Raw genomic sequence first — 23,815 nt, forward strand, 5'->3', positions numbered from 1 at the left:
AAATTGTTAGCAAAATTAAAATAAGGAGAAATTCTACGCATATGACTAATAAACCAACATAAAATGTATTGGTTAAGATCGTTCCAGCGCCGTGGCAGTTGGGGAGCCCACCCATGTTCCCAGCACTGGCGGTCGGGCGAGAGGCGCGGCCACTCCCAGTAGCCGCCCCGTCGACATGGAGCCCACCAGCGGCCAGGGAGGTGAGGGCGAGGGGGCCGAGCCGGGCAGCTGAGCGCAGCAGGGGAGGCGGCTGGCCTCGCTGCCTTTGCCGCAGAGCAGAGCCGCCCTCCGTTGGGAGGCCAGCTATATATCTCATGCAATTTACAAACTTAAAAATGGGAGGTGAAAGGGCCTCATAAGTGGAATAGCCTAGGGCCTCTTTTCATCTAAATCCGGCCCTGGTTGCAATTCATTTGATATCACCTCAAATCCATAGATTTCTGCCTGCTTTCTTCCTGGAAAATATCTCTTACAAAAAGAAAGAGGAAACAGGATGACAAATCTGGGCTTCATTTTCAAGACTGTTTACACACTAAACAATATAGAGTATTAAACAAGTATAGATATTAAAAGATAAGGAAAATACAATTTGTATGTACCTATAAAGTTGGCACAGTTTATCACATATTGTTTGTCATCTTGAAGTTATTTCCAGATCACTTCCTTTTCATCTGAACTGTTGAGAAAAAAATGCAGATCAAGTTTCAGATTCTGAACTGTATATATTCACAGGTGATCCCTGCCACAGGATTACTGTTCTAAATTCTTGGAATCTTCCCCCGAGATGGATCACACACTGATTTTTCTTTGGGTGCTGCTACTTTCAGCCACAGGTAATATGCAGGGTTTGATGTGGGCAAAGAGATAGTTGGTACCAACAAAGGAGAATATTTGTAGCTGAGGGTTGAAATGAAGGGTCCTTGGTGCTCTCTGAGCTTGGTTGCTTTCTTGCAGATGATTTATTAGCCAAACTAGGTAACAACATCAGTGCTCAGAGTGTTTATCAGTGCTCAGAGGGTACCAAGGACCCTTGAAAGGCTTACTTATTTCATTCTCTCCTTATACAAGGTTGTAAATGAGCTAAATAATAATGAAGAACTGAAAAAACAGACTATTTAAATATTTTAAAGCAATGACTACAATGTAGTCTACTGTAGTTTTCTTGGGACCATTATGGATATTTCTTTCTGAGATCTCCTTCCCTTCCTAATCTAGCTAAAAGCCATAGGATTAACAGGTAACCCCTATCCAAGTACTGGACAGGTTCTGACTATAAGTTTCCAAAATCAGCTAAAGTCTCCTAACTGTCTGGGACACTTATGATTTATTGAAACCTATTTCATCAGTCGGACTATAAAATTTGGTCTACAGGTTAGGAGTGGACTCGATAATTAGCTAATGTTAGTCATAATTGAACCAGAACTTTACTTACTTAGAAATAACTAAGTAGCAGAAATTGAATTGAGACACTTGAATGGCATTAAGTTATGAATTTCACTGAAAGCAGAAGGACAAGATAGGCCCGACTAACTTGTTTGCTTTAATTATTGTCTCAGTTTTGTGATTCTATCAGCAGGAGCCACAGACTACTCAATCCATCATATTTTCCCTAAAAGAACATTTCTGAGAAATATATCTTCAGCATAAGATATAATCAGGGTAGCTTTTCCACTTTTATATAATAAAAAAGTCATTATAAGGCTAGAGGTTTTCCTAGCTTAATAGCAGATTTAAGCACAGCTTGTTGCACGTATATTATATTTTGATTCTGCACTACCACATTCTGATTTCTTCTTACAATAGATGATGGAATAAAAAAATTCTAATTAAAAATCAAGGATATCAATGATTATTTCAGCCAATGTAGTACTAATTGCTCAGCCAAATGTTGATTAGACCTACCTTCCTTCCTTCCTTCCTTCCTTCCTTCCTTCCTTCCTTCCGTCCTTCCTTACTTCCTTCCTTCCTTCCTCCTAAAATGATAATTTGATTTAAATTATTTTTCTAAAAACCCACAAAATCACAAATTTGGGAATGATAGCAAAACTAGGAGCTAAGATGTAGCTGGAATGGAGTAAGATATTAGAAAAAACATTGGTCAACCCTTGAAAGCTCTTCTTAACTTATGCGAGCACATGGTGATAAGAAGCCATTCTGCCATATAAGAGTAGCAAACATGTGAAATAAAAATGCACTTATGCTTAATTGCCACATTTTATCATGCAAGCGACTGTCATTATTGTAGTAATGTAAATACAGTTTTTTCCCCCTTTTTTTCTATAATTGCCCAATGTGAAGAATGAACTTTCATGAAGCTACTTGGGGTTGGATGAATACCATGCTGTTGGTGCCCCATTCAATAGATCTGATGAAATATGGTTAAGGCTGATGCCTTAAGAATTGCTGTGTAAAGATAATGAATCCAGGAATGAAAACCTCTTAGAATGATTTGGCCCCATTTTAGAATTTGTAATTAAAGTTAATTATGCGACATTCTATATTCTTTTTATTTTATTCAAGATATATTGTAAGAATGGTTAAAAGACAAATGAAGTCAAGTTAATAGAACAAAAGTGGTACACATTTCAGAAATGTGTATTGCTTTTCCATGGATATTTACCAATTCTGATTTTATTGTAAATTGAAATGCCATAAGCTTCTTCAACTCAGTATCCATCTAAATATCTTTGAATAAACATTCCAATCATTTCAATCAGAAATATTATGCTAGATAGGAGAAGAGTATTTTACCTAAATTCTGTGTCTTTCTTAATAGCAAGGACTCATTCATTTATTACTATTTACAGGATAGGTTTATAATTCCTATAATATATGCTGATATAGGGATATCAAACACGCATCATTATAGCGTCATCACATGACATACTGCAACTTTTCCTCCCTTCGCTAAATCAGGTGTGGCCGTGGCCAGCGTGTGACACATCCGTTCCATGGGCTGCGAGTTTGACACACCTGGTACAATAGATATCATATGCAAAACATCATATGTATATTTAAACACTAGGATATAAAGCCAAAAAACAATTTATTAGTTAATAGTCATTAGCAAGATTCAAAGTGGATTGATACATGCCATATTTGGTATAAAACAAATCTCACACTATAATCAACCAAATGTTTAATTTGGAAATGTTCAGCTATCATTCTCAATATGTGAGTTTGTATTTACACAATGAAGAAAGCAATATTGTAAAGTTTGGTATATATATATGTCTTGTGTGAATATAATCATTTCTATCTTTTCAAAATGCTTTAGATTATGGTGTAGTATGCCAGGGACATCAGAAAGTATACATATGTTGATTCCTGTAGCTCAAAGGTAGTAGATAATTGTTCTATATCTAGAAGTAAAGTAGATTAGTCTAAATTCCTCACAATAATACAGTCAGTATTGGTCCAGAATGCAGCCGCGCGAGCGATATTGGGTGTACCTAGATACACCCATGTTACACCTATCCTCCGTGAGCTGCACAGGCTCCCTATTGGTCTCCGAACACGCTTCAAGGTGCTAGTTATTACGTTTAAAGCCCTACATGGCCTAGGATCTGGATATCTCCGTGACCGCCTCCTGCAACATACCTCCCAGCGTCCAGTAAGATCTCACAGGGTGGGCCTTCTCCGGGTGCCATCGACTGCACAATGTCGTCTGGCGGCTCCTCACGGGAGGGCCTTCTCTGTAGCTGCCCCGGCCCTCTGGAATGATCTACCCCCTGAGATCCGGACCCTCCCCACTCTCTCAGCCTTCCGAAAGTCTGTTAAGACCTGGCTGTTCCGGCAGGCCTGGGGCTACTGATCTTGATTGACCTTCAGCCCTATTAAGAATGAGTGCATGTTGTGTCCTTTTTTAATTCGTTCTGTCTTATATTTTAGATTTTTTAATATTTTCTTTTTTTTAACTGTTTTTGTGTAAGCCGCCCGGAGTCCTGCGGGATTGGGCGGCATACAAAACCATTAAAATTGAAATTGGAAATTGAAGTATTAGCTCCTACCAAATACCATTTTGTTTTCCAGTCTGGATTGAGTTTACTTATTACTCAAGCTATTGCAGAATATTGATCTGAGAAGAATATCTATGCAATCAAGAGATTGACTTACAGTACACAAGTGATTAAAGGGTAGCCAATATTTATGTCCCAATATTTATAAGCATTGCTTAGAATTCCATTAATTTTTTTCAGATTATACAAGCCTCACTCTGGATTCTGGCTGGATGCTAAAAAGAAGAATAAATAGCTAAATAAAGGGCAGGAAATAAATAAAGGGGAAATGTTAAGGTTGGATGACAGAAATGATAGTGTTACAGTACTTAGTATAGCCTTTATTGTCATTGTACAAAATCAATACAATGAAATAGGTTGAACTGGGACATGAGCTCCAAAAATGTAGCAGTGTGTTTGCTTATATTAAATATTTTCCCCTAGAATTTACAGTGTCTGGTAAGTGTTGTTCTTCTACTAACGGAATTGATTCAATGTCACAAATTTTCTTTAAACCTTGTGAAGTAGGTACAGAAGAAAGGGAGCAGGGCATAACAATGTGTTTGCTCATATTAAATAAGTTTTTTTTCCCCTTTTCTTTCTGCAGCATCTACAGTATCTGGTAAGTGCTGCTCTTCTAATGGAATTGATTCAATGCCATAATTTTTCTTTAAAGATATGAACCTTGTGAAGTAGGTACAGAAGGAAGGACATTGCAAAATATACACACACTCTTCATTGTTTCCCTTTAGCCTTGAGAAATCTGACCAGGTTAAAGGGTTGGGAATGAATCGCCCTCATTCAGGTGCTGCCAGCATAAATGGGAAAATAATTGTTTGAGATTAAACAGATTACGAAATTCAAATATTCAGTTCTTTCCTCCTGCCTTCCACTTTCTAAATGCATCACATTCATGAGCTTTTAATCCAGGTGATAAAGGTTCCAAGGTCAAGTGTATTTGTGTAAGTCTTCTTCAAAGCTTTTAGTGCTCTGCTTATGATAGACCAGCAAGAGGAGTTTTAGTGAAGAGAAATTTATGCTGCCCTTCTAATGGTTCACTCCCTAAAGGTCATGTACACACACACACACACAAACGCCATAATATGATCAAACTAATCCAAGACACACTTTCCACTACATTTGAGGTAATAGCAAAATAATTCATCTTTATCTTTTCCCCTCTTTTCCCCTTCTTTTTAAAGAAGTAACTTCCATGCCATCTGATGTTTCTGCAACAGGTAAGTAGAACATCTACGTAGCATAATTCGGAAAATTAGTTTTGGCTATGCCAATCTTGTGGAACACTTTTTAGGACAATAATTCCCCAGCAAGGAATTGACATGCAAATATCCACAAGGCGTATGTGAGCTATATTTGCAAATTTTTAATTCGTTAAAAAGTACCAATGGCAGAATGCCTTGAGTTTCCTCGCTTCCAGGCATTTTTCATTCCACCGGTCTTTTGCTGTGTTGCCAATAGGGTGAATTTTGTATTTCAAAACAGGACAGTCAAATATAGCTAACATAGGCAATATTATAAGATATTGCGAAATCTTTGATCAATACAATTACGCCTAATGCTTGGTCTTCACAGAAAATAAAACTTCACAGAATAAAACTTCACAGAAAATAAAACTTACCTGGGAAAAGGCACACTTTTACTTCTTATAGCTGTGTCCTAATGAGCCAAGGTGGCGCAGTGGTTAAATGCAGCACTGCAGGCTACTGCTAGATCAGCTAGATCAGCAGTTCAGCGGTTCAAATCTCACCGGCTCAGGGTTGACTCAGCCTTCCATCCTTCCGAGGTGGGTAAAATGAGGACCCAGATTGTTGGGGGCGATATGCTGACTTTGTAAACTGCTTAGAGAGGGCTGAAAGCCCTATGAAGCGGTATATAAGTCTACTGCTAAGTCTACTGCTATTTCATTGTATTATATTTCGGTCTATGTAAACTTTCTGCTTGTGCTGATTATCATGAGACCGAAGTGACCAAGATTGTAAGGCATAAGAAACAATAAGTGAGCCGAGGTGGCACAGTGGTTAGGGGGCAGTACTGCAGGCCACTTTAGCTGACTGCAGTTCTGCAGTTCAGCGGTTCAAATCTCACCGGCTCAAGGTTGACTCAGCCTTCCATCCTTCCGAGGTGGATGAAATGAGGACCCGGACTGTGGGGGCAAGTTGCTGACTCAATTTGCTAAAAAAAATTGTAAACCGCTTAGAGAGGGCTGAAAGCCTTATGAAGCGGTATATAAGTCTAATTAATTAATAAATAAATAAATAAATAAATAAATAAATATTTTTTTTAAAAAAAATGAAACATGAGATTACAAAACCCTCTGTGCTGATAGGAACAGCTTCAGAGGATAGAGCAGCTGGTACTTGTTTTTTTGCTAAGAGATATTAGATATGATACATTTCACTAAATATTTACAGAAGCCAAAATACTAATCAATTAACATTAAATTAAATTCGCAACTCTTAAATTAAGCTGATGTATACATTTTCACCATAAAATTTATAGTTGTGCAATAAATATTGTATAATTTAATATATGATGAAATATGACATTCTACTGTTTTCGTTTTGTTTTTGATAGCGGAACCTGCATGTGGTGGCTCGTTTTCGGATGCTTCAGGTTCATTTTTTGGCCCATATTATGCTGCAGGCAATAGAATGCTAACTTGTGTCTGGAGAATTAACTCCCCTGAGTACTATCCAATAAGAATAAACCTTGATTATATAAAGTAAGCATTTTTCTTTCAAATCTCATTCAGCCATTTCAATCCCTGCTGTTTCATTGGCTTTTTTGCATGAAAGGGGAAACAAGAGTGTTTCCCCCCAATGACGCTCTGTTGCCTGGTCTATGATTATTTTTGTGTATTTTTTTCTCTTCAGCTTAGACTGTGCTACTGAATATATTGCTGTCTATAAGGGAGAGCCACAGACATCAACCCTACTTGGGAAAATATGCGAAGGAGAAAAGGCGTTTTACTCTTATTCAGGCCTGATGACCTTGGTACTATACAGACATTCTAATACAGAAGGTCAAGGCTTCATTGCATTTTATGATGTAGGAGGTAAGCATGCTACTGATCAGTGGTGAAATCTAAAAACTTTCCCTAGGGGTTCTGTGGGCGTGGCTTGGTAGGCATGGCTTGGTGGTCATGTGACTGGGTGGCCGTGGCTTGGTGGTCATGGTCATGTGACTCGAAAACCAACTTTCACACTTCACACAAAAGCCACACAACTGACTCACACACAATGCAAAAGGACACAAAATGGTCCCTGCAACAACAAGCAGGAACCTCACAGAGCCACAAAGAGACCAAAAACCAACTTTCACACTTCACAAATAACACAAAAGCCACACAACTGACTCACACACAATGCAAAAGCACACAAAATGGTCCCTGCAACAACAAGCAGGAACCTCACAGAGCCACAAAGAGACCAAAAACCAACTTTCACACTTCACAAATAACACAAAAGCCACACAACTGACTCACACACAATGCAAAAGGACACAAAAATGGCCCCTGCAACAACAAGCAGGAACCTCACAGAGCCACAAAGAGACCAAAAACCAACTTTCACACTTCACAAATAACACAAAAGCCACACAACTGACTCACACACAATGCAAAAGGACACAAAAATGGTCCCTGCAACAACAAGCAGGAACCTCACAGAGCCACAAAGAGATCAAAAACCAACTTTCACTCTTTGCACAAAAATAACACAAAAGCTACCCAACTGACTTACACACAATGCAAAAGCAGCTGGACTTCACACGAAATGGCACCTTGCAACAAGCAGGAACCTCACAGAGTCATGGTTAGGCTTAATAGGTAGTAAAAATGCTTTTAAAAAGCAAAAAAAAAAAAGAGGGGAAGGGTTCCAACATTCCCCCCCCCCCCCGCACAGCTGATTGTCAAACAGCTGATAGTCGGAACCTTTTTAAAAAAGAATTAAACCATTTTTTCCTACCGGTTGGGTGAAGAGGTAATAAAAATGCTTTTAAAAAGGTGTTTTTTAAAAAAAGTCCATCAGCTGTGACAATCAGCTGCGCCACGCGATCATGGGAACCTTTTGTTTACTTTTTAAAAGCATTTTTTTTATTACCAATTCGGGGAACCAGAAACATTTGTTACTACCAATTCCAGCGAACAGGGCAGAACCGGTAGCATTTCACCTCTGCTACTGACCCTGTTTAATGAAAAGAAGAACTAGCGATAACATGATAGCAGTGTTCCAATATCTAAGGGGTAACCACAAGAACAGGGAGTCAAGCTATGCTCCAAAGCACCAGAAGGCAGGACAAGAAGCAATGAATGGAAACTAATCAAGGACAGAAGCAACCTAGAATTAAGGAGAAATTTCTTGACAGTGAGAACTGTCAAGTGCAGCAATGGCGAACCCTTTTTGCCTCGCGTGGGGGAGTGCAGGGGGGGGTCGTGTGCAGGCATGCTGCACCCATAATGCAATGCGCGACCAGAGGCTTTATAGGAACCTGAAGAGGGCGAAAACAGTCTCCCCCCCCCGGATACCCTCTGGAGGCTTCAGGGACCTTCAGGAGGCTTCCCTGAAGCCTCCGGAGCGGTCAAAATGACCCTCCGAGCAAACCGGAAGTCACTTCCGGTTTAGCAATAGCAGTTAGACTTATATACCGCTTCATAGGGCTTTCAGCCCTTTCTAAGCGGTTTACAGAGTCAGCATATCACCCCCACAGTCTGGGTCCTCAGAGGGGAGGGTCGTTTTAAGCGCTCAGGGATCTTCAGGCGGCTTCCCTGAAGCCTTCAGAGCAGTCAAAATGACCCCTCCAAGCCAATCGGAAGTCCGGTTTGCTCGGAGGATTGTTTTGAGTGCTGCGTGCATTTGGTTCAGTCTAATATATATTAGCACTGGGACTTTTTCATACACTTCGCATGGCCCTATACCACAAAAAACAAAGCATCCAAAATCTGAAAACCAATATGACTGTTATTTCTGAGGAGAATTCTTGGGCTAATTAGTCCTTAAAACAAGCAAAGCATAATTGCAGTTGAATGCTTTATTCACCACCCCGGAAAATGCAACCTGATGCTATAGGGTAGTGGACCATAGTAATGTTCAAGGAGCATCCTTCCCACCGTTTGCTTTCTGGCTAAACTCTCCATGACAACAGTTTTATAAATCACTGGGTAGCCAATAGTCTTTTTGTGAGATTGCTTTTGAAACAATCTCAATCTGCAGATATGCTGCAGTCAGTCATAGAAAGATAGAAAACGGATGGCAGAAAAAGATCTAATGCTTTATAGCGTATGCCATTTGAGGGGGGATGTTTCCTTTCTTTTTATTTATGTATTTATTGCTTCTTAATTGTCACTGTTACCTTCATCAACATCACCTTCACCTCTTCATTACGTAGAATCACACATGTCTCATCAAAGGAATCTTATAAACCCCTAGATCGTCCCTTTGGAACGATCTCCCCGTGGAGATTCGTACCCTCACCACCGTCCAGGCCTTCCGCACAGCCCTTAAGACCTGGCTAGCCCGTCAGGCCTGGGGACAAAGATAACTGCCCCCACCCGAATGATGAATGAATGTTGCTTATGATTTTACTTTATGTATTGTATGTGTTATTGTTTGTATATCCCTTCCCCTCATTTTATGTAAGCCGCCCTGAGTCCCCTCAGGGTAAAGGGCGGCCTATAAGTGTTAATAAATACTCTAAATACTCTAGCCCTAAAGTGGCTTCCTTTGTTTCTTTATAGTCTTATAAAACTCTCATTCCCAATGGACAGGAATGTTTTCACAATTTATCTATGCTAATTGTAGTCCTTTTGAAATTATTTTATTCAGTATAATGGTTCTGCTGTGTTCCGAGCTGTGTTTTTCAACTTTTAAGATGTCTGGACATCAAGTCCCAGAATTCCCAGGCCAGCGTGCTGAAGTCCATATATCTTAAAGTTAGTAAGCTTAAGCACTTAGAAAACAACAAATTAGAAGGACCTTCTATGGCTATTGGTAGAAAAGCAATTGAAAAACAGATAAAACAACTGAGATTTGTTTATTTATTTGTATCACCACCTTCATTATTTTTCCAAATAACTCATAACTACTATCTAAGGGTATTGGGCAAAGACTGATATATATATTTTTTTCTTATCAGCGGCTTACACAACTCCATTGCCAATAGCTGACCTCACAAGTAAGTTTATACTCTCAATCTATAATTTTTTCCAAGAAGTTTAAAAATTATTGTATGCAAATAATAAAGTAAACGAAACTAAATAATCAACTAAATAATAATAGAAGGACTATGGCAAAAGAAAGCAAACGTAGAAAGCAACAGGGGTGGATTCCTACCAGTTTGGACCAGTTTGACTGAATTGGTAGTGGTTTGACAGCCTGGGTCAACCGGCAGTGACCCAGGCCTGCCACGCCCCCGAACTGGTTCTCCGGGTGCCGCTGTATGTGTGGCCATCTTGTTTTTTGCTTCTGCGCATGCACAGAGCAATTTTTATTGCACTGTGCATGCGCGCACAGCGTGCATCAAGTACGTGTGTGCGTGCTGCCCGGTATGAGAAAACTGCCGGAACCCACCCCTTGTAACCAGTAGTAGTAGATCGCTTGGATGCAATCCCAAACCAACTGGAGCAAATTCATCATCAGTCAACTACAAAAGACACCTTAACTTGGAACAGTGTATATCCTGCGACAATATCTGGAACACAATCGAACATCCACATCTGCCTATGCCAAGTCCTTGGAAAGGATTCAAAAGCTAGACAAAAATGCCAAATTCAGGCTGACTGTGTGATGATGAATCATAAATTGTCGGGTTTACTTTTTGCTCAGTAATTAAAAACAATGTATACAATTCAAGAAGGTTAAAATAGAACAGGCTCTCAATAGCAATAGCAATAGCAGTTAGACTTATATTCCGCTTCATAGGGCTTTCAGCCCTCTCTAAGCGGTTTACAGAGTCAGCATATCGCCCCCAACAACAATCCGGGTCCTCATTTCACCCACCTCGGAAGGATGGAAGGCTGAGTCAACCTTGAGCGGGTGAGATTTGAACCGCTAAACTGCAGATAACAGTCAGCTGAAGTGGCCTGCAGTACTGCACCCTAACCACTGCGCCACCTCGGCTCTTAAGCATGATCCTTAGTCCAGAGATTTTAACAATATTACAGAACTCTGAATTTATCTTGCTTCTGGGAACTTCAGCCCTATTCCATTTGGAGAAATCCAGCATAGGAAAGCCTGCCATTTTACTCTGAGGAGTAAATGAGTTTTAACTGCCAATCATTCAGATGCACATTACTGTGTAGATACTGTATGTTGTACTGAGATGTCTCCTCCTTCATTATTCCAATCCCAAAATAAAATCACATACGGAAAATACAGGGCATTGGATTCCTATTTTGTGGGAATGTTCTAAATTGGGAAATGTGACCATATTTCTGCCTTTGTTATTTTATTTTTATTTTTCCTTCCTTCCATTCTGCCTTTACATTGACCCTCGTGATGTTTTTGACAAAATTCATCTCACTGTCACATTTTAATTGTAATCACACCAGATTTCAATGACTGGTTATAAATAGCATTGACAATTAATACAAGTGATATTATTTACATATAATTTTATTTAATTTTATTTCCTGAACAGCTCGTCTTGAAGAAACAAGTGGTAAGTTTCATAACCTCTTTTTCATGTCTTAAAACCAATTCTTTCTGGTTAGTTACTCTGTGTAAATGATACCTTTTGTCCTTTAAATAGCTGATTAAAAACACCCTCATAGAAGAAATATTTTTTTGCCAGAAAAAATCCTAGAGTATCTCTCTCCTCATAATCAGAAATACTTAGTTGGGTATTAAACCACAGACTGTTAATGAAATATTCAGTAATGAAAAAGTATTTCTTTCTTTAGCAATAGTACTTAGACTTATAGTATATATTGCCCCATAGTGCTTTACAGCATTCTCTGGGTGGTTTACAAAGTCAGCATTATTTACATATTGGCCGAAAAAATCTGGATCCTCATTTTACTGATCTCAGAAAGATGGAAGGCTGAGTCAATCTTCATTTTACTTTTCTTAATTGTTTGTTGGATATGAATTGCATTTGGTCCTCTTGTTATGTCAATGCATGGCTGGATTTGGTGGGGCATCAAACCTTGCTTCTATGTGAAGATACCTTTTGTTGGTTTGGAATTTTCCTGGAAACAACCAAGTGGCAAATGTGTGGCACATTCATTTCTCATTTTTTACTTCTCTTCATACCAAAGCAGTTCATCTGATAGCTAAGAAAATATACTCTACAGACGAGGGTGGGTTGCTAATCCCGTTCCAACCGGTTCGGTTGGAACGGGGCCGGCGGCGTTCTCGTGCACGCGCACACTTCACGCATGCGTCTTAGCGCCTGCGCGATGCTCCAGCTGCTCGCGGAGACTCGCGCAGGCGCTGTATGTGCCATCCAGCTGCTCACGGAGAATCGCGCAGGCGCTGTATGTGCCATGCGCCTGCGTGGAAGCGCAGAAGCCTTCAAAGACCGGCAAGGAACGCGGGCGGGCGGGTGGGCCCTTCGCCGTTCCCAGAAGTTACTTACTTCCGAGTTCACCGACCAACCGGTTCGCGGGGACCGCCGCGAACCAGTTGAAACCCACCCCTGCTACAGACAGCCCAATTCTCTGTTATATCTAGAATCTGTAGCAGTTTGTCTCAGGGTATACATAAGGCTTTGCTGTTTTAAATCCTGGTTCTAATCAAGCATCAATAATGGATCTATAACCCCATGACCCTTCTGGATAATCTTCAATCATCCTGAAGGAACGGCATTATCTGGTCTTAGATGCTGTCCCTCCTTACTGCAATATTTGATCTAATTTGATTATTAAAAATGAAGTAGTGTATCTTTAATATTGATCTTCTAAAAGATCTTAGCACACCCTCTTCCCCCACCCCACCCCCTTTTTAATGATATTGACTCTTCAGAAAATTATTCACACCACCTTCCCATCAACTAACGCAATCTCTGAGTACCACATGGGCAACTTTGTTTCGCCATGCGTGTTACAGAAGACATCAATGACTGCAATATGAAGATGCCTCTTCCTTACGGAAGAAATAGCCACATGTCTTATTATGCTGCCCGTTCTAAATGACTTGATGATTGGCCATTTGATATTTGCCTAGTTAATGATTGTCAAATTCCATCAATAGGTCAGAATAGGAGAAAGCTCTCCTGGGGGCACACTTGTTGCCAGAAATTTATAGAAATATACAGTAGAATACACATGGCTTTTCAGGAATTAATAGTAAAGGTTTTCCTTTTAAAACAGACTTTAAAAGTATGTGTGTGCATCTCAGTGGTGGGTTCCGAATCCCGTTACAACGGGGCCCGGTGTCCTCCACATGAACGCACCTGGCATGCGTGCGCATGCACACAGTGCGTGCATGCATCTTACTTTCCAGCGACGCCTCTGCAAGCCTCCATGATGCTCCAGAGCTGAGGTGGCGCAGTGGTTAAATGCAGCACTGCAGGCTACTTCAGCTGACTGCAGTTCTGCAGTTCGGCTGTTCAAATCTCACCGGCTCAGGGTTGACTCAGCCTTCCATCCTTCCGAGGTGGGTAAAATGAGGACCCGGATTGTTGTTGGGGGCGATATGCTGACTCTGTAAACCGCTTAGAGAGGGCTGAAAGCCCTATGAAGTGGTATATAAGTCTAACTGCTATTGCTATAGTTGCTCGGTGGAGTGTCACGCAGGCGATGTACACCATGCACATGCACAGAAGCGCAGAAGGCTTTAAAGGACAGGTAATGAGCAGGCGGGCCCTCTGGAGCACCGTACCGGAACGGTACCCGGTGTTCCGAGCAGGTTCCGGTATGCCCCTACCGGGGCGTACCGCCTGCAACCCACCACTGGTGCTTCTATAGGAACAATTAATTCAATCAGAAAAAATGGATTTGTTCATTACCTTTTTGGTGTTCTCTATAGTTATATGTATTATCGACAGAGAGCTATTTTCTGACTGTAAATAAACGATGAGGATGATTCTAAATCTGATAAAGAGATAGTTACTCTAATTTTTATAAATTATTCACTGAAATATATGACTGGATAAATGGAAGAATGGTAAAAGCAATAGGAGTGACATTTAAATTTCCTTTCTTTAGGAATAGGTGTTATTGGAGAGACTAGTGCTCGTGAGTAGCAAATTTCTTTTTTTCCATTCCAAACATAACTTTTAAATAAACTGTTAAGTATAAATGATAGGTGTCATAACTTCCAATTGGATTTTTTTTTCTTTAAAAATAATAATTAGCTTGTTCACCATTGGTCTTTCTACATCTAGAAGTTCAGTGAAACTATTGGCTCCATGGATGTGGCTATCATCTCAAAGACTAATCTAACTATCATTGATTGAGGATATATTTTTAAAGAAAAAAAGACTTTATTAAGTTATGACAGTGGCTGTTTCGTATTATAAATAATGTAAATCTCTAGTATGCAAAAATCCTTGATTGGAACCTAAGTGATCATATATACGCAGTTTACTACTAAAGATATCCCTGCAGTGTTAAGCTGAAGAGTCGGACAGATTACGGTATTTATTACTTTGCCTGGCTTCAGTGCTATTATTTCACAGATATGCTCTGACTTTTTTTGTCCATTTTTAGTTCCAACTTCTCCAAGTCCAACTGCTATCATATTAACTCACTCATCAGAAAAGGCCACAAGTAAGAAAATCCACCCTTTTATTTTCTATAATCATGCACTGATGAGTGATGAAAAATTTAGTCTAGTAATTGTTATATTAACATCACTTATTGCACTTCACGTATCAAGAAACAATGGAAGGAACATCAGGGGGTTTAAAGAAGTGTTGGAGCCAGTCAGAGAAGTAATTCTCAACTGAGAGAGTCTATTCACTAGAAAATCAATATCAGAAATCTGTGAAACAAATAAAAAACAAATTCATACACTAGACCTGTCTTTCTATTACATATATCAGATCAGTAAAAATCCATTCTAATTCCAATTACCCATTAAGTCACTCCCTCTATCTTGTCCTTATAGAATAAAATATTTTTTCTTCTGTGCAATAACTATCAAGCAATTATAAACTTCTTTTTCTCAAAGGATTCCCCACCTTGTTAGTATCTATGAAGAAAAAAATTCCACGCTTGTTTTCTTGAGAATTGCAGATTTACTTGCAACTTTTCTTTCAACTATACTGGAAGGCTTGTAATTAAACCATCATCATAATAGAGAGTAGTACCAGATTTATATTCCAAGAATTGCAGTTAAATTATTTGCATTGTCTGGTACTTGAGAAATTTCCTCAGTGATTTGATAACTCTCTACACTTAATGGCACCTTTGAGTTAGTCATCATTATTCCAATTACTTGAATAGTTCGTTCCTCTTGCTTTTCTAACATTTTTAGACCATAATTGAACTATAAAGTGAATTGTTTTATTGAAATACATCTCAAGCATACTCTGGCAATCTGATAAAGGCAACAATTTTTTCCCAGGTTCGTAACACCCTCTTGTGGTCAAGGAATAATTTTTTTAATACATTGGTTAATGCTTCCTGGCCAATCAGAATTTATACAAATTGAAAACTTTCAGCCACCCACAACTAAATCCAAAGCTGCAGAGCACAAAAAATAAAGTAAATAAAACCACAGGATTGTTATAGTCTTATGTTTTCCATCAAAGTTTAGAAAAACAACAACACCTTCATTCTTCCTTATTTTAACTTGTCTCCAACAACCCTCTTCCCTGTCATTTACCAATAAGGAAGTCTCAGAAATGAGACAGATCTTCAAAAAGGTGTAAAAGCTTCTTTTAGCTTAATAAAGATAATAATCCCACAAACTGATTAAGAGTAATATGCACTACATATTATCTGTTTAAAAAATAAAATCCAAATGGCTGCTATTTAAACAGCGAAGTGATTGCAGCCCTGTCTCCCAGCTGCTCCTGAGGCTTCTTGCAAAGCATTGTAGCATGGAGGATCTTGTGGGGTGATACTAAGACTTTGCCAACCTGGGAGAGTCACATAAATGAAAGGAACATGGTTCCCTTATTGGTAGTTAAAGAAACCTTGGTCCAGAGGAAATCCCACCAGGCTGATCATTCGTCCATTTTCAGGATTGTTTCACACACTGGGGGGAAAAGACTTTATTAAGTTACAACAGCAGCTATTTTGTATTATAAACATTGTAAATGTCTAGCATGCAAAATCCTTCCTTAGTAAGTGATTTTATATATAAGCCCTTTATATCCTTAGTAAGTGAACATATACAAGGCCTTTACTACTAAAGATATCATCCACAGTCTCATACTGGGGAGTTAGGCAATTTCACGTACTGTATACAATTTACTTTGTGCCTGTATTCATGGTTATTATCTCACAAATATGTTCTGATTTTTTTTGTGCATTTTTAGCTCCAGCTACTCCATCTCCACCTCCTATCAAAACAACTAGCAAAACAGTCATCACGCCAGAAGTGGCCCCTAGTAAGAAAATTCACACTTTTATTTTCTATAAGAATGCACTGATAAGTGATCAAAAACGTAATCTAGTAATTGTTATATTCTCGTCACTTATTGCACTTCATGTGACAAGGATCAATGGAAGGAACATGTAGGGAGTCTTGGGGGAGGGAGTTATAAGCCCCTTGGGGAGGTAATTCTCAATCAAATGTGAGAAGATTAACAATATTCTATGAATCAATGTCAGAATTTTATGAAACAAATAACTAAGGTTATATCTGACAACACACATTTTGTATCTTCCCATACTTTTTCAGCACTAATTTATTGTCAAATTATAAAATAAACATAAACTATCTTATTTTTTAAATAAGAATGTTATATAGCCCTACAAAAGGATATATTAAAATAGATGCATCAAAGCTGTCCATTCTTCATGACAGAGAACTATATTCTTGCCATATGAACCTTCTTTAATTAATTTTGAATACACACAGAGAGAGACAGAGATATATACATACATACATGTATACACATACATATATTTAGGTCTCTAGTTGTTCGGGTTTTCTCCCGCGTAGAATTGGAGATGTCTTGGCGACGTTTCGACGAAGTCACATTCGTCATCTTCAGGCTGCTTCAGACTACTTCAGGCTTGGTGTTTCCAGGAGTAGTGGAAACTCCTGGAAACACCAAGCCTGAAGTAGTCTGAAGCAGCCTGAAGATGACGAATGTGACTTCGTCGAAACGTCGCCAAGACATCTCCAATTCTACGCGGGAGAAAACCCAAACAACTAGAGACCTACATACTAACACCCGCGAAAACCTCAGAAAACATACATATATTTACATACATACACAGAGAGAGACAGAGGGAAATTTTCCTTGTATATAAACTTAGTACAAGATCATATTTCAGTCACAAATATGAAGATATATCAGTAAAGAAAATGGACTTTATGAATAATTTTAAAAGGTTATGTGCTAATATTAGTTCTGCAAATACTGGTATAGAAATACCGTTAGAAATGTCCACAGGTTAAATGTTTTTTCTCTGGATATTTTGCCCCTGCAGCGTTACACTGTGAGGGAAAGAAAATTTCACTAGTTACCATATATCATTTTTAGTGATCAACTGTAGTACTGTTACCCCAAAACTCGGAGTAATTATGCTCCACTATAATTAACCTAATTATAGATTTTATGCTTTATTTCTTTTCTTTAATGTAACTATTTCACACTCAGAAAAGTTGCCTGGTAAGTCTGCATAAGAATTCTAAAGTTGAATACTAAGAACTATGACTACTATGAAGTAACATATTTTATGTTTTTCATAAAAGAAGTTTATACTAATCCTAATTAATTGGCAATATTTTGAAAAACGGTTTGCTCATCTTTGGAGTATCAAATGCCTCATTATTTCCAGTTTCACATTCATAAACATGGATTCTGATTCATCTTTCTCAGATAAATCTATAAGACTGGTCAATGGAAGTCATACGTGCCAGGGACGTGTTGAAATCTTACGCAATGGATTGTGGGGGACCGTCTGTGATGACTCCTGGGATCTAAATGATGCAAAGGTCGTGTGCAGGCAGCTCGGTTGTGGAAGTGCACTCAACGCATTGCAAAGCGCTCGCTTTGGTCAAGGCTCAGGAAAAATAACGATGGATAATGTGAATTGTAAAGGGACTGAAAACAGATTGGAGGAATGTTCTCATAATGGATGGTTCCTTCATAATTGCAACCATGGAGAAGATGCTGGTGTCAATTGCACAGGTATCTTCTGAAATATAAGGACACAAAGAAAAGAAAATGCTATGTGTTTACATTAATGGTTTGAATATATATGTGTGTGTGTGTGTGTATGTGTATATGTGTATATGTGTATATGTGTATATGTGTATATGTGTATATGTGTATATGTGTATATGTGTATATGTGTATATGTGTATATGTGTATATGTGTATATGTGTATATGTATATATGTATATATGTATATATGTATATATGTATATATGTATATATGTATATATGTATATATGTATATATGTATATATGTATATATGTATATATGTATATATGTATATATGTATATATGTATATATGTATATATGTATATATGTATATATATATGTGTGTGTGTGTGTATATATATATATATATATATATATATGTATGTATGTATGTATGTATATGTGTGTGTGTGTGTGTATATATATATATGTGTGTGTGTGTGTGTGTGTTTTGAGATGAGAATGCAGTAGATGCAGTGTGTGTGTGTGTGTGTGTGTGTGTGTGTGTGTGTGTGTGTGTATAACAAAGGCAACAGTAAAAATATTGGGTTTCTGTCGTGATGGACTCTTGTGACGAGCCGATTGACAGATAATGGAAGCTGTTAGCTTCCTCCCATAATTGGGGCTTACCAGGGGTTGTGACACTAAATATATACCTTCTTCCCTGGCTTCAGCTGATAAGGAGGAGAACTTGTGGCTTAATGGCTAAGACGTTTGCCTAAGATGTAATATAGCACAGATCCGAATCCCAGTAAGGTATGGCTAGCTGATGAAACCTAAATAGCTTGAAATAGGTCTATACTAGTCTCCCTTTATTTATTTATCAGCACAAATATAACACTATATATATAGTGTACATGCCCAAATGCTGCTATTAAATAGGTTGGCAGTTGGCCAAATGAATCACTGTATTCAAAGAAAGCTCATGGGTGACTCAGGCTTGGAGGGAAGGTCTATTTACCTTCATTTGAAAGGTCTTGAGCACCACAGGGCTCTCTTCCCTTTATTAACCAACATTTTAATTAATAACCTGGTTGCAGGAGTTGGGAGAACGCTGATAAATTTTGGCAGACAAATAAGACTAATTTCATTTAGCAGGCATAATGTTCTCTGTTTGTCTCCCATATTAATCCCTCTGTATTTATATGTTTAAAAAAACAAAAAGTCACAACAGCAGCTATTTTGTATTATAAACATTGTAAATGTCTAGCATGCAAAATCCTTCCTTAGTAAGTGATTATATATAAGCCCTTTATATCCTTAGTAAGTGAACATATACAAGGCCTTTACTACTAAAGATATCATCCACAGCCTCATACTGGGCAGTTAGGCAATTTCACGTACTGTATACAATTTACTTCGTGCCTGTATTCATGGTTATTATCTCACAAGTATGTTCTGATTTTTTTGTGCATTTTTAGGTCCAGCTACTCCATCTCCACCTCCACCTCCTATCAAAACAACTAGCAAAACAGTCGTCACCCCAGAAGTGGCCCCTAGTAAGAAAATTCACACTTTTATTTTCTATAAGAATGCACTGATGAGTGATCAAAAACGTAATCTAGCAATTGTTATATTCTCGTCACTTATTGCACTTCAAGTGACAAGGATCAATGGAAGGAACATGTAGGGAGTTTGGGGAAGGGAGTTATAAGCCCCTTGGAGAGGTAATTCTCAAACAAATGAGAGAAGATTAACAATATTCTATGAATCAATGTCAGAATTCTATGAAACAAATAACTAAAGTTATATCTGACAACACACATTTTGTATCTTCCCATACTTTTTCAGCACTAATTTATTGTCAAATTATAAAATAAACATAAACTATCTTATTTTTTAAATAAGAATGTTATATAGCCCTACAAAAGGATATATTAAAATAGATGCATCAAAGCTGTCCATTCTTCATGACAGAGAACTATATACTTGCCATATGAACCTTCTTTAATTAATTTTGAATACACACAGAGAGAGACAGAGATATATACATACATACATGTATACACATACATATATTTAGGTCTCTAGTTGTTCGGGTTTTCTCCCGTGTAGAATTGGAGATGTCTTGGCGACGTTTCGACGAAGTCACATTCGTCATCTTCAGGCTGCTTCAGACTACTTCAGGCTTGGTGTTTCCAGGAGTAGTGGAAACACCTGGAAACACCAAGCCTGAAGTAGTCTGAAGCAGCCTGAAGATGACGAATGTGACTTCGTCGAAACGTCGCCAAGACATCTCCAATTCTACGCGGGAGAAAACCCAAACAACTAGAGACCTACATACTAACACCCGCGAAAAACTCAGAAAACATACATATATTTACATACACACACAGAGAGAGACAGAGGGAAATTTTCCTTGTATATAAACTTAGTACAAGATCATATTTCAGTCACAAATATGAAGATATATCAGTAAAGAAAATGGACTTTATGAATAATTTTAAAAGGTTATGTGCTAATATTAGTTTTGCAAATACTAGTATAGAAATACCGTTAGAAATCTCCACAGGTTAAATGTTTTTTCTCTGGATATTTTGCCCCTGCAGCGTTACACTGTGAGGGAAAGAAAATTTCACTAGTTACCATATATCATTTTTAGTGATCAACTGTAGTACTGTTACCCCAAAACTCGGAGTAAATATGCTCCACTATAATTAACCTAATTATAGATTTTATGCTTTATTTCTTTTCTTTAATGTAACTATTTCACACTCAGAAAAGTTGCCTGGTAAGTCTGCATAAGAATTCTAAAGTTGAATACTAAGAACTATGAATACTATGAAGTAACATATTTTATGTTTTTCATAAAAGAAGTTTATACTAATCCTAATTAATTGGCAACATTTTGAAAAACCGTTTGCTCATCTTTGGAGTATCAAATGCCTCATTATTTCCAGTTTCACATTCATAAACATGGATTCTGATTCATCTTTCTCAGATAAATCTATAAGACTGGTCAATGGAAGTCATACGTGCCAGGGACGTGTTGAAATCTTACGCAATGGATTTTGGGGGACCGTCTGTGATGACTCCTGGGATCTAAATGATGCAGAGGTTGTGTGCAGGCAGCTCGGTTGTGGAAGTGCACTCAATGCATTGCAAAGCGCTCGCTTTGGTCAAGGCTCAGGAAAAATAACGATGGATAATGTGAATTGTAAAGGGACTGAAAACAGATTGGAGGAATGTTCTCATAATGGATGGTTCCTTCATAATTGCAACCATGGAGAAGATGCTGGTGTCAATTGCACAGGTATCTTCTGAAATATAAGGACACAAAGAAAAGAAAATGCTATGTGTTTACATTAATGGTTTGAATATATATGTGTGTGTGTGTGTGTGTGTGTGTGTGTATGTGTATATGTGTATATGTGTATATGTGTATATGTGTATATGTGTATATGTATATATGTATATATGTATATATGTATATATGTATATATGTATATATCTATATATGTATATATATGTGTGTGTGTGTATATATATATATATATGTGCGTGTGTGTGTGTGTGTGTGTGTGTGTTTTGAGATGAGAATGCAGTAGATGCAGTGTGTGTGTGTGTGTGTGTGTGTGTGTGTGTATAACAAAGGCAACAGTAAAAATATTGGGTTTCTGTCGTGATGGACTCTTGTGACGAGCCGATTGACAGATAATGGAAGCTGTTAGCTTCCTCCCATAATTGGGGCTTACCAGGGGTTGTGACACTAAATATATACCTTCTTCCCTGGCTTCAGCTGATAAGGAGGAGAACTTGTGGCTTAATGGCTAAGACGTTTGCCTAAGATGTAATATAGCACAGATCCGAATCCCAGTAAGGGTATGGCTAGCTGATGAAACCTAAATAGCTTGAAATAGGTCTATACTAGTCTCCCTTTATTTATTTATCAGCACAAATATAACACTATATATAGTGTACATGCCCAAATGCTGCTATTAAATAGGTTGGCAGTTGGCCAAATGAATCACTGTATTCAAAGAAAGCTCATGGGTGACTCAGGCTTGGAGGGAAGGTCTATTTACCTTCATTTGAAAGGTCTTGAGCACCACAGGGCTCTCTTCCCTTTATTAACCAACATTTTAATTAATAACCTGGTTGCAGGAGTTGGGAGAACGCTGATAAATTTTGGCAGACAAATAAGACTAATTTCATTTAGCAGGCATAATGTTCTCTGTTTGTCTCCCATATTAATCCCTCTGTATTTATATGTTTAAAAAAACAAAAAGTCACAACAGCAGCTATTTTGTATTATAAACATTGTAAATGCCTAGCATTCAAAATCCTTCCTTAGTAAGTGAACATATATAAGCCCTTTACTACTAAAGATATCATCCACAGTCTCATGCTGGGGAGTTAGGCAATTTCACATACTGTATACAATTTACTTCGTGCCTGTTTTCATTGTTATTATCTCACAAGTATGTTCTGATTTTTTTGTGCATTTTTAGGTCCAGCTACTCCATCTCCACCTCCACCTCCTATCAAAACAACAAGCAAAACAGTCGTCACGCCAGAAGTATCCCCTAGTAAGAAAATTCACACTTTTATTTTCTATAAGAATGCACTGATGAGTGATCAAAAACGTAAACTAGTAATTGTTATATTCTCGTCACTTATTGCACTTCAAGTGACAAGGATCAATGGAAGGAACATGTAGGGAGTCTTGGGGGAGGGAGTTATAAGCCCCTTGGGGAGGTAACTCTCAATCAAATGGGAGAAGATTAACAATATTCTATGAATCAATGTCAGAATTCTATGAAACAAATAACTAAGGTTATATCTGACAACACACATTTTGTATCTTCCCATACTTTTTCAGCACTAATTTATTGTCAAATCATAAAATAAACATAAACTATCTTTTTTTAAAAATAAGAATGTTATATAGCCCTACAAAAGGATATATATTAAAAGGATATATTAAAATAGATGCATCAAAGCTGTCCATTCTTCATGACAGAGAACTATATACTTGCCATATGAACCTTCTTTAATTAATTTTGAATACACACAGAGAGAGACAGAGATATATACATACATACATGTATACACATACATGTATTTACATACACACACAGAGAGAGACAGAGGGAAATTTTCCTTGTATGTAAACAGTACAAGATCATATTTCAGTCAGAAATATGAAGGGATATCAGTAAAGAAAATGGACTTTATGAATAATTTTAAAAGGTTATGTGCTAAAATTAGTTCTGCAAATACTAGTATAGAAATACCGTTGGAAATGTCCACAGGTTAAATGTTTTTTCTCTGGATATTTTGCCCCTGCAGCGTTATACTGTGAGGGAAAGAAAATTTCACTAATTACCATATATCATTTTTAGTGATCAACTGTAGTACTGTTACCCCAAAACTGGGACTAATTATGCTCCACTATAATTAACCTAATTATAGATTTTATGCTTTATTTCTTTTCTTTAATGTAACTATTTCACATGATGCTATTTCACACTCAGTTGCCTGGTAAGTCTGCATAAGAATTCTAAAGTTGAATACTAAGAACT

At 37.9% G+C, this 23,815-nt stretch overlaps 1 protein-coding gene across 1 annotated transcript in view; it reads left to right on the plus strand.

Moving 5' to 3' along the window:
* Positions 1 to 753: 753 nt before the first annotated feature.
* LOC106551272 (scavenger receptor cysteine-rich domain-containing protein DMBT1) overlaps positions 754 to 23,815 on the plus strand; it is a 140,024-nt gene continuing 116,962 nt past the window's right edge. Inside the window, 14 exon segments of the mRNA XM_087725018.1 lie at positions 754 to 833; positions 4,606 to 4,620; positions 5,201 to 5,236; positions 6,594 to 6,741; positions 6,893 to 7,074; positions 10,152 to 10,190; positions 11,655 to 11,675; positions 14,164 to 14,193; positions 14,668 to 14,727; positions 16,446 to 16,517; positions 17,961 to 18,272; positions 19,712 to 19,789; positions 21,232 to 21,543; positions 22,742 to 22,819. Of these exon segments, the coding sequence (XP_087581144.1) occupies positions 785 to 833; positions 4,606 to 4,620; positions 5,201 to 5,236; positions 6,594 to 6,741; positions 6,893 to 7,074; positions 10,152 to 10,190; positions 11,655 to 11,675; positions 14,164 to 14,193; positions 14,668 to 14,727; positions 16,446 to 16,517; positions 17,961 to 18,272; positions 19,712 to 19,789; positions 21,232 to 21,543; positions 22,742 to 22,819 (1,432 nt within the window). The 5' untranslated portion in view covers positions 754 to 784.

Source organism: Thamnophis sirtalis, unplaced genomic scaffold, assembly GCF_051295495.1.
Source record: "Thamnophis sirtalis isolate CommonGarterSnake01/CBP01778 unplaced genomic scaffold, rThaSir2_p1.2 scaffold_11, whole genome shotgun sequence".
NCBI classification, from domain to species: Eukaryota; Metazoa; Chordata; class Lepidosauria; order Squamata; family Natricidae; genus Thamnophis; species Thamnophis sirtalis.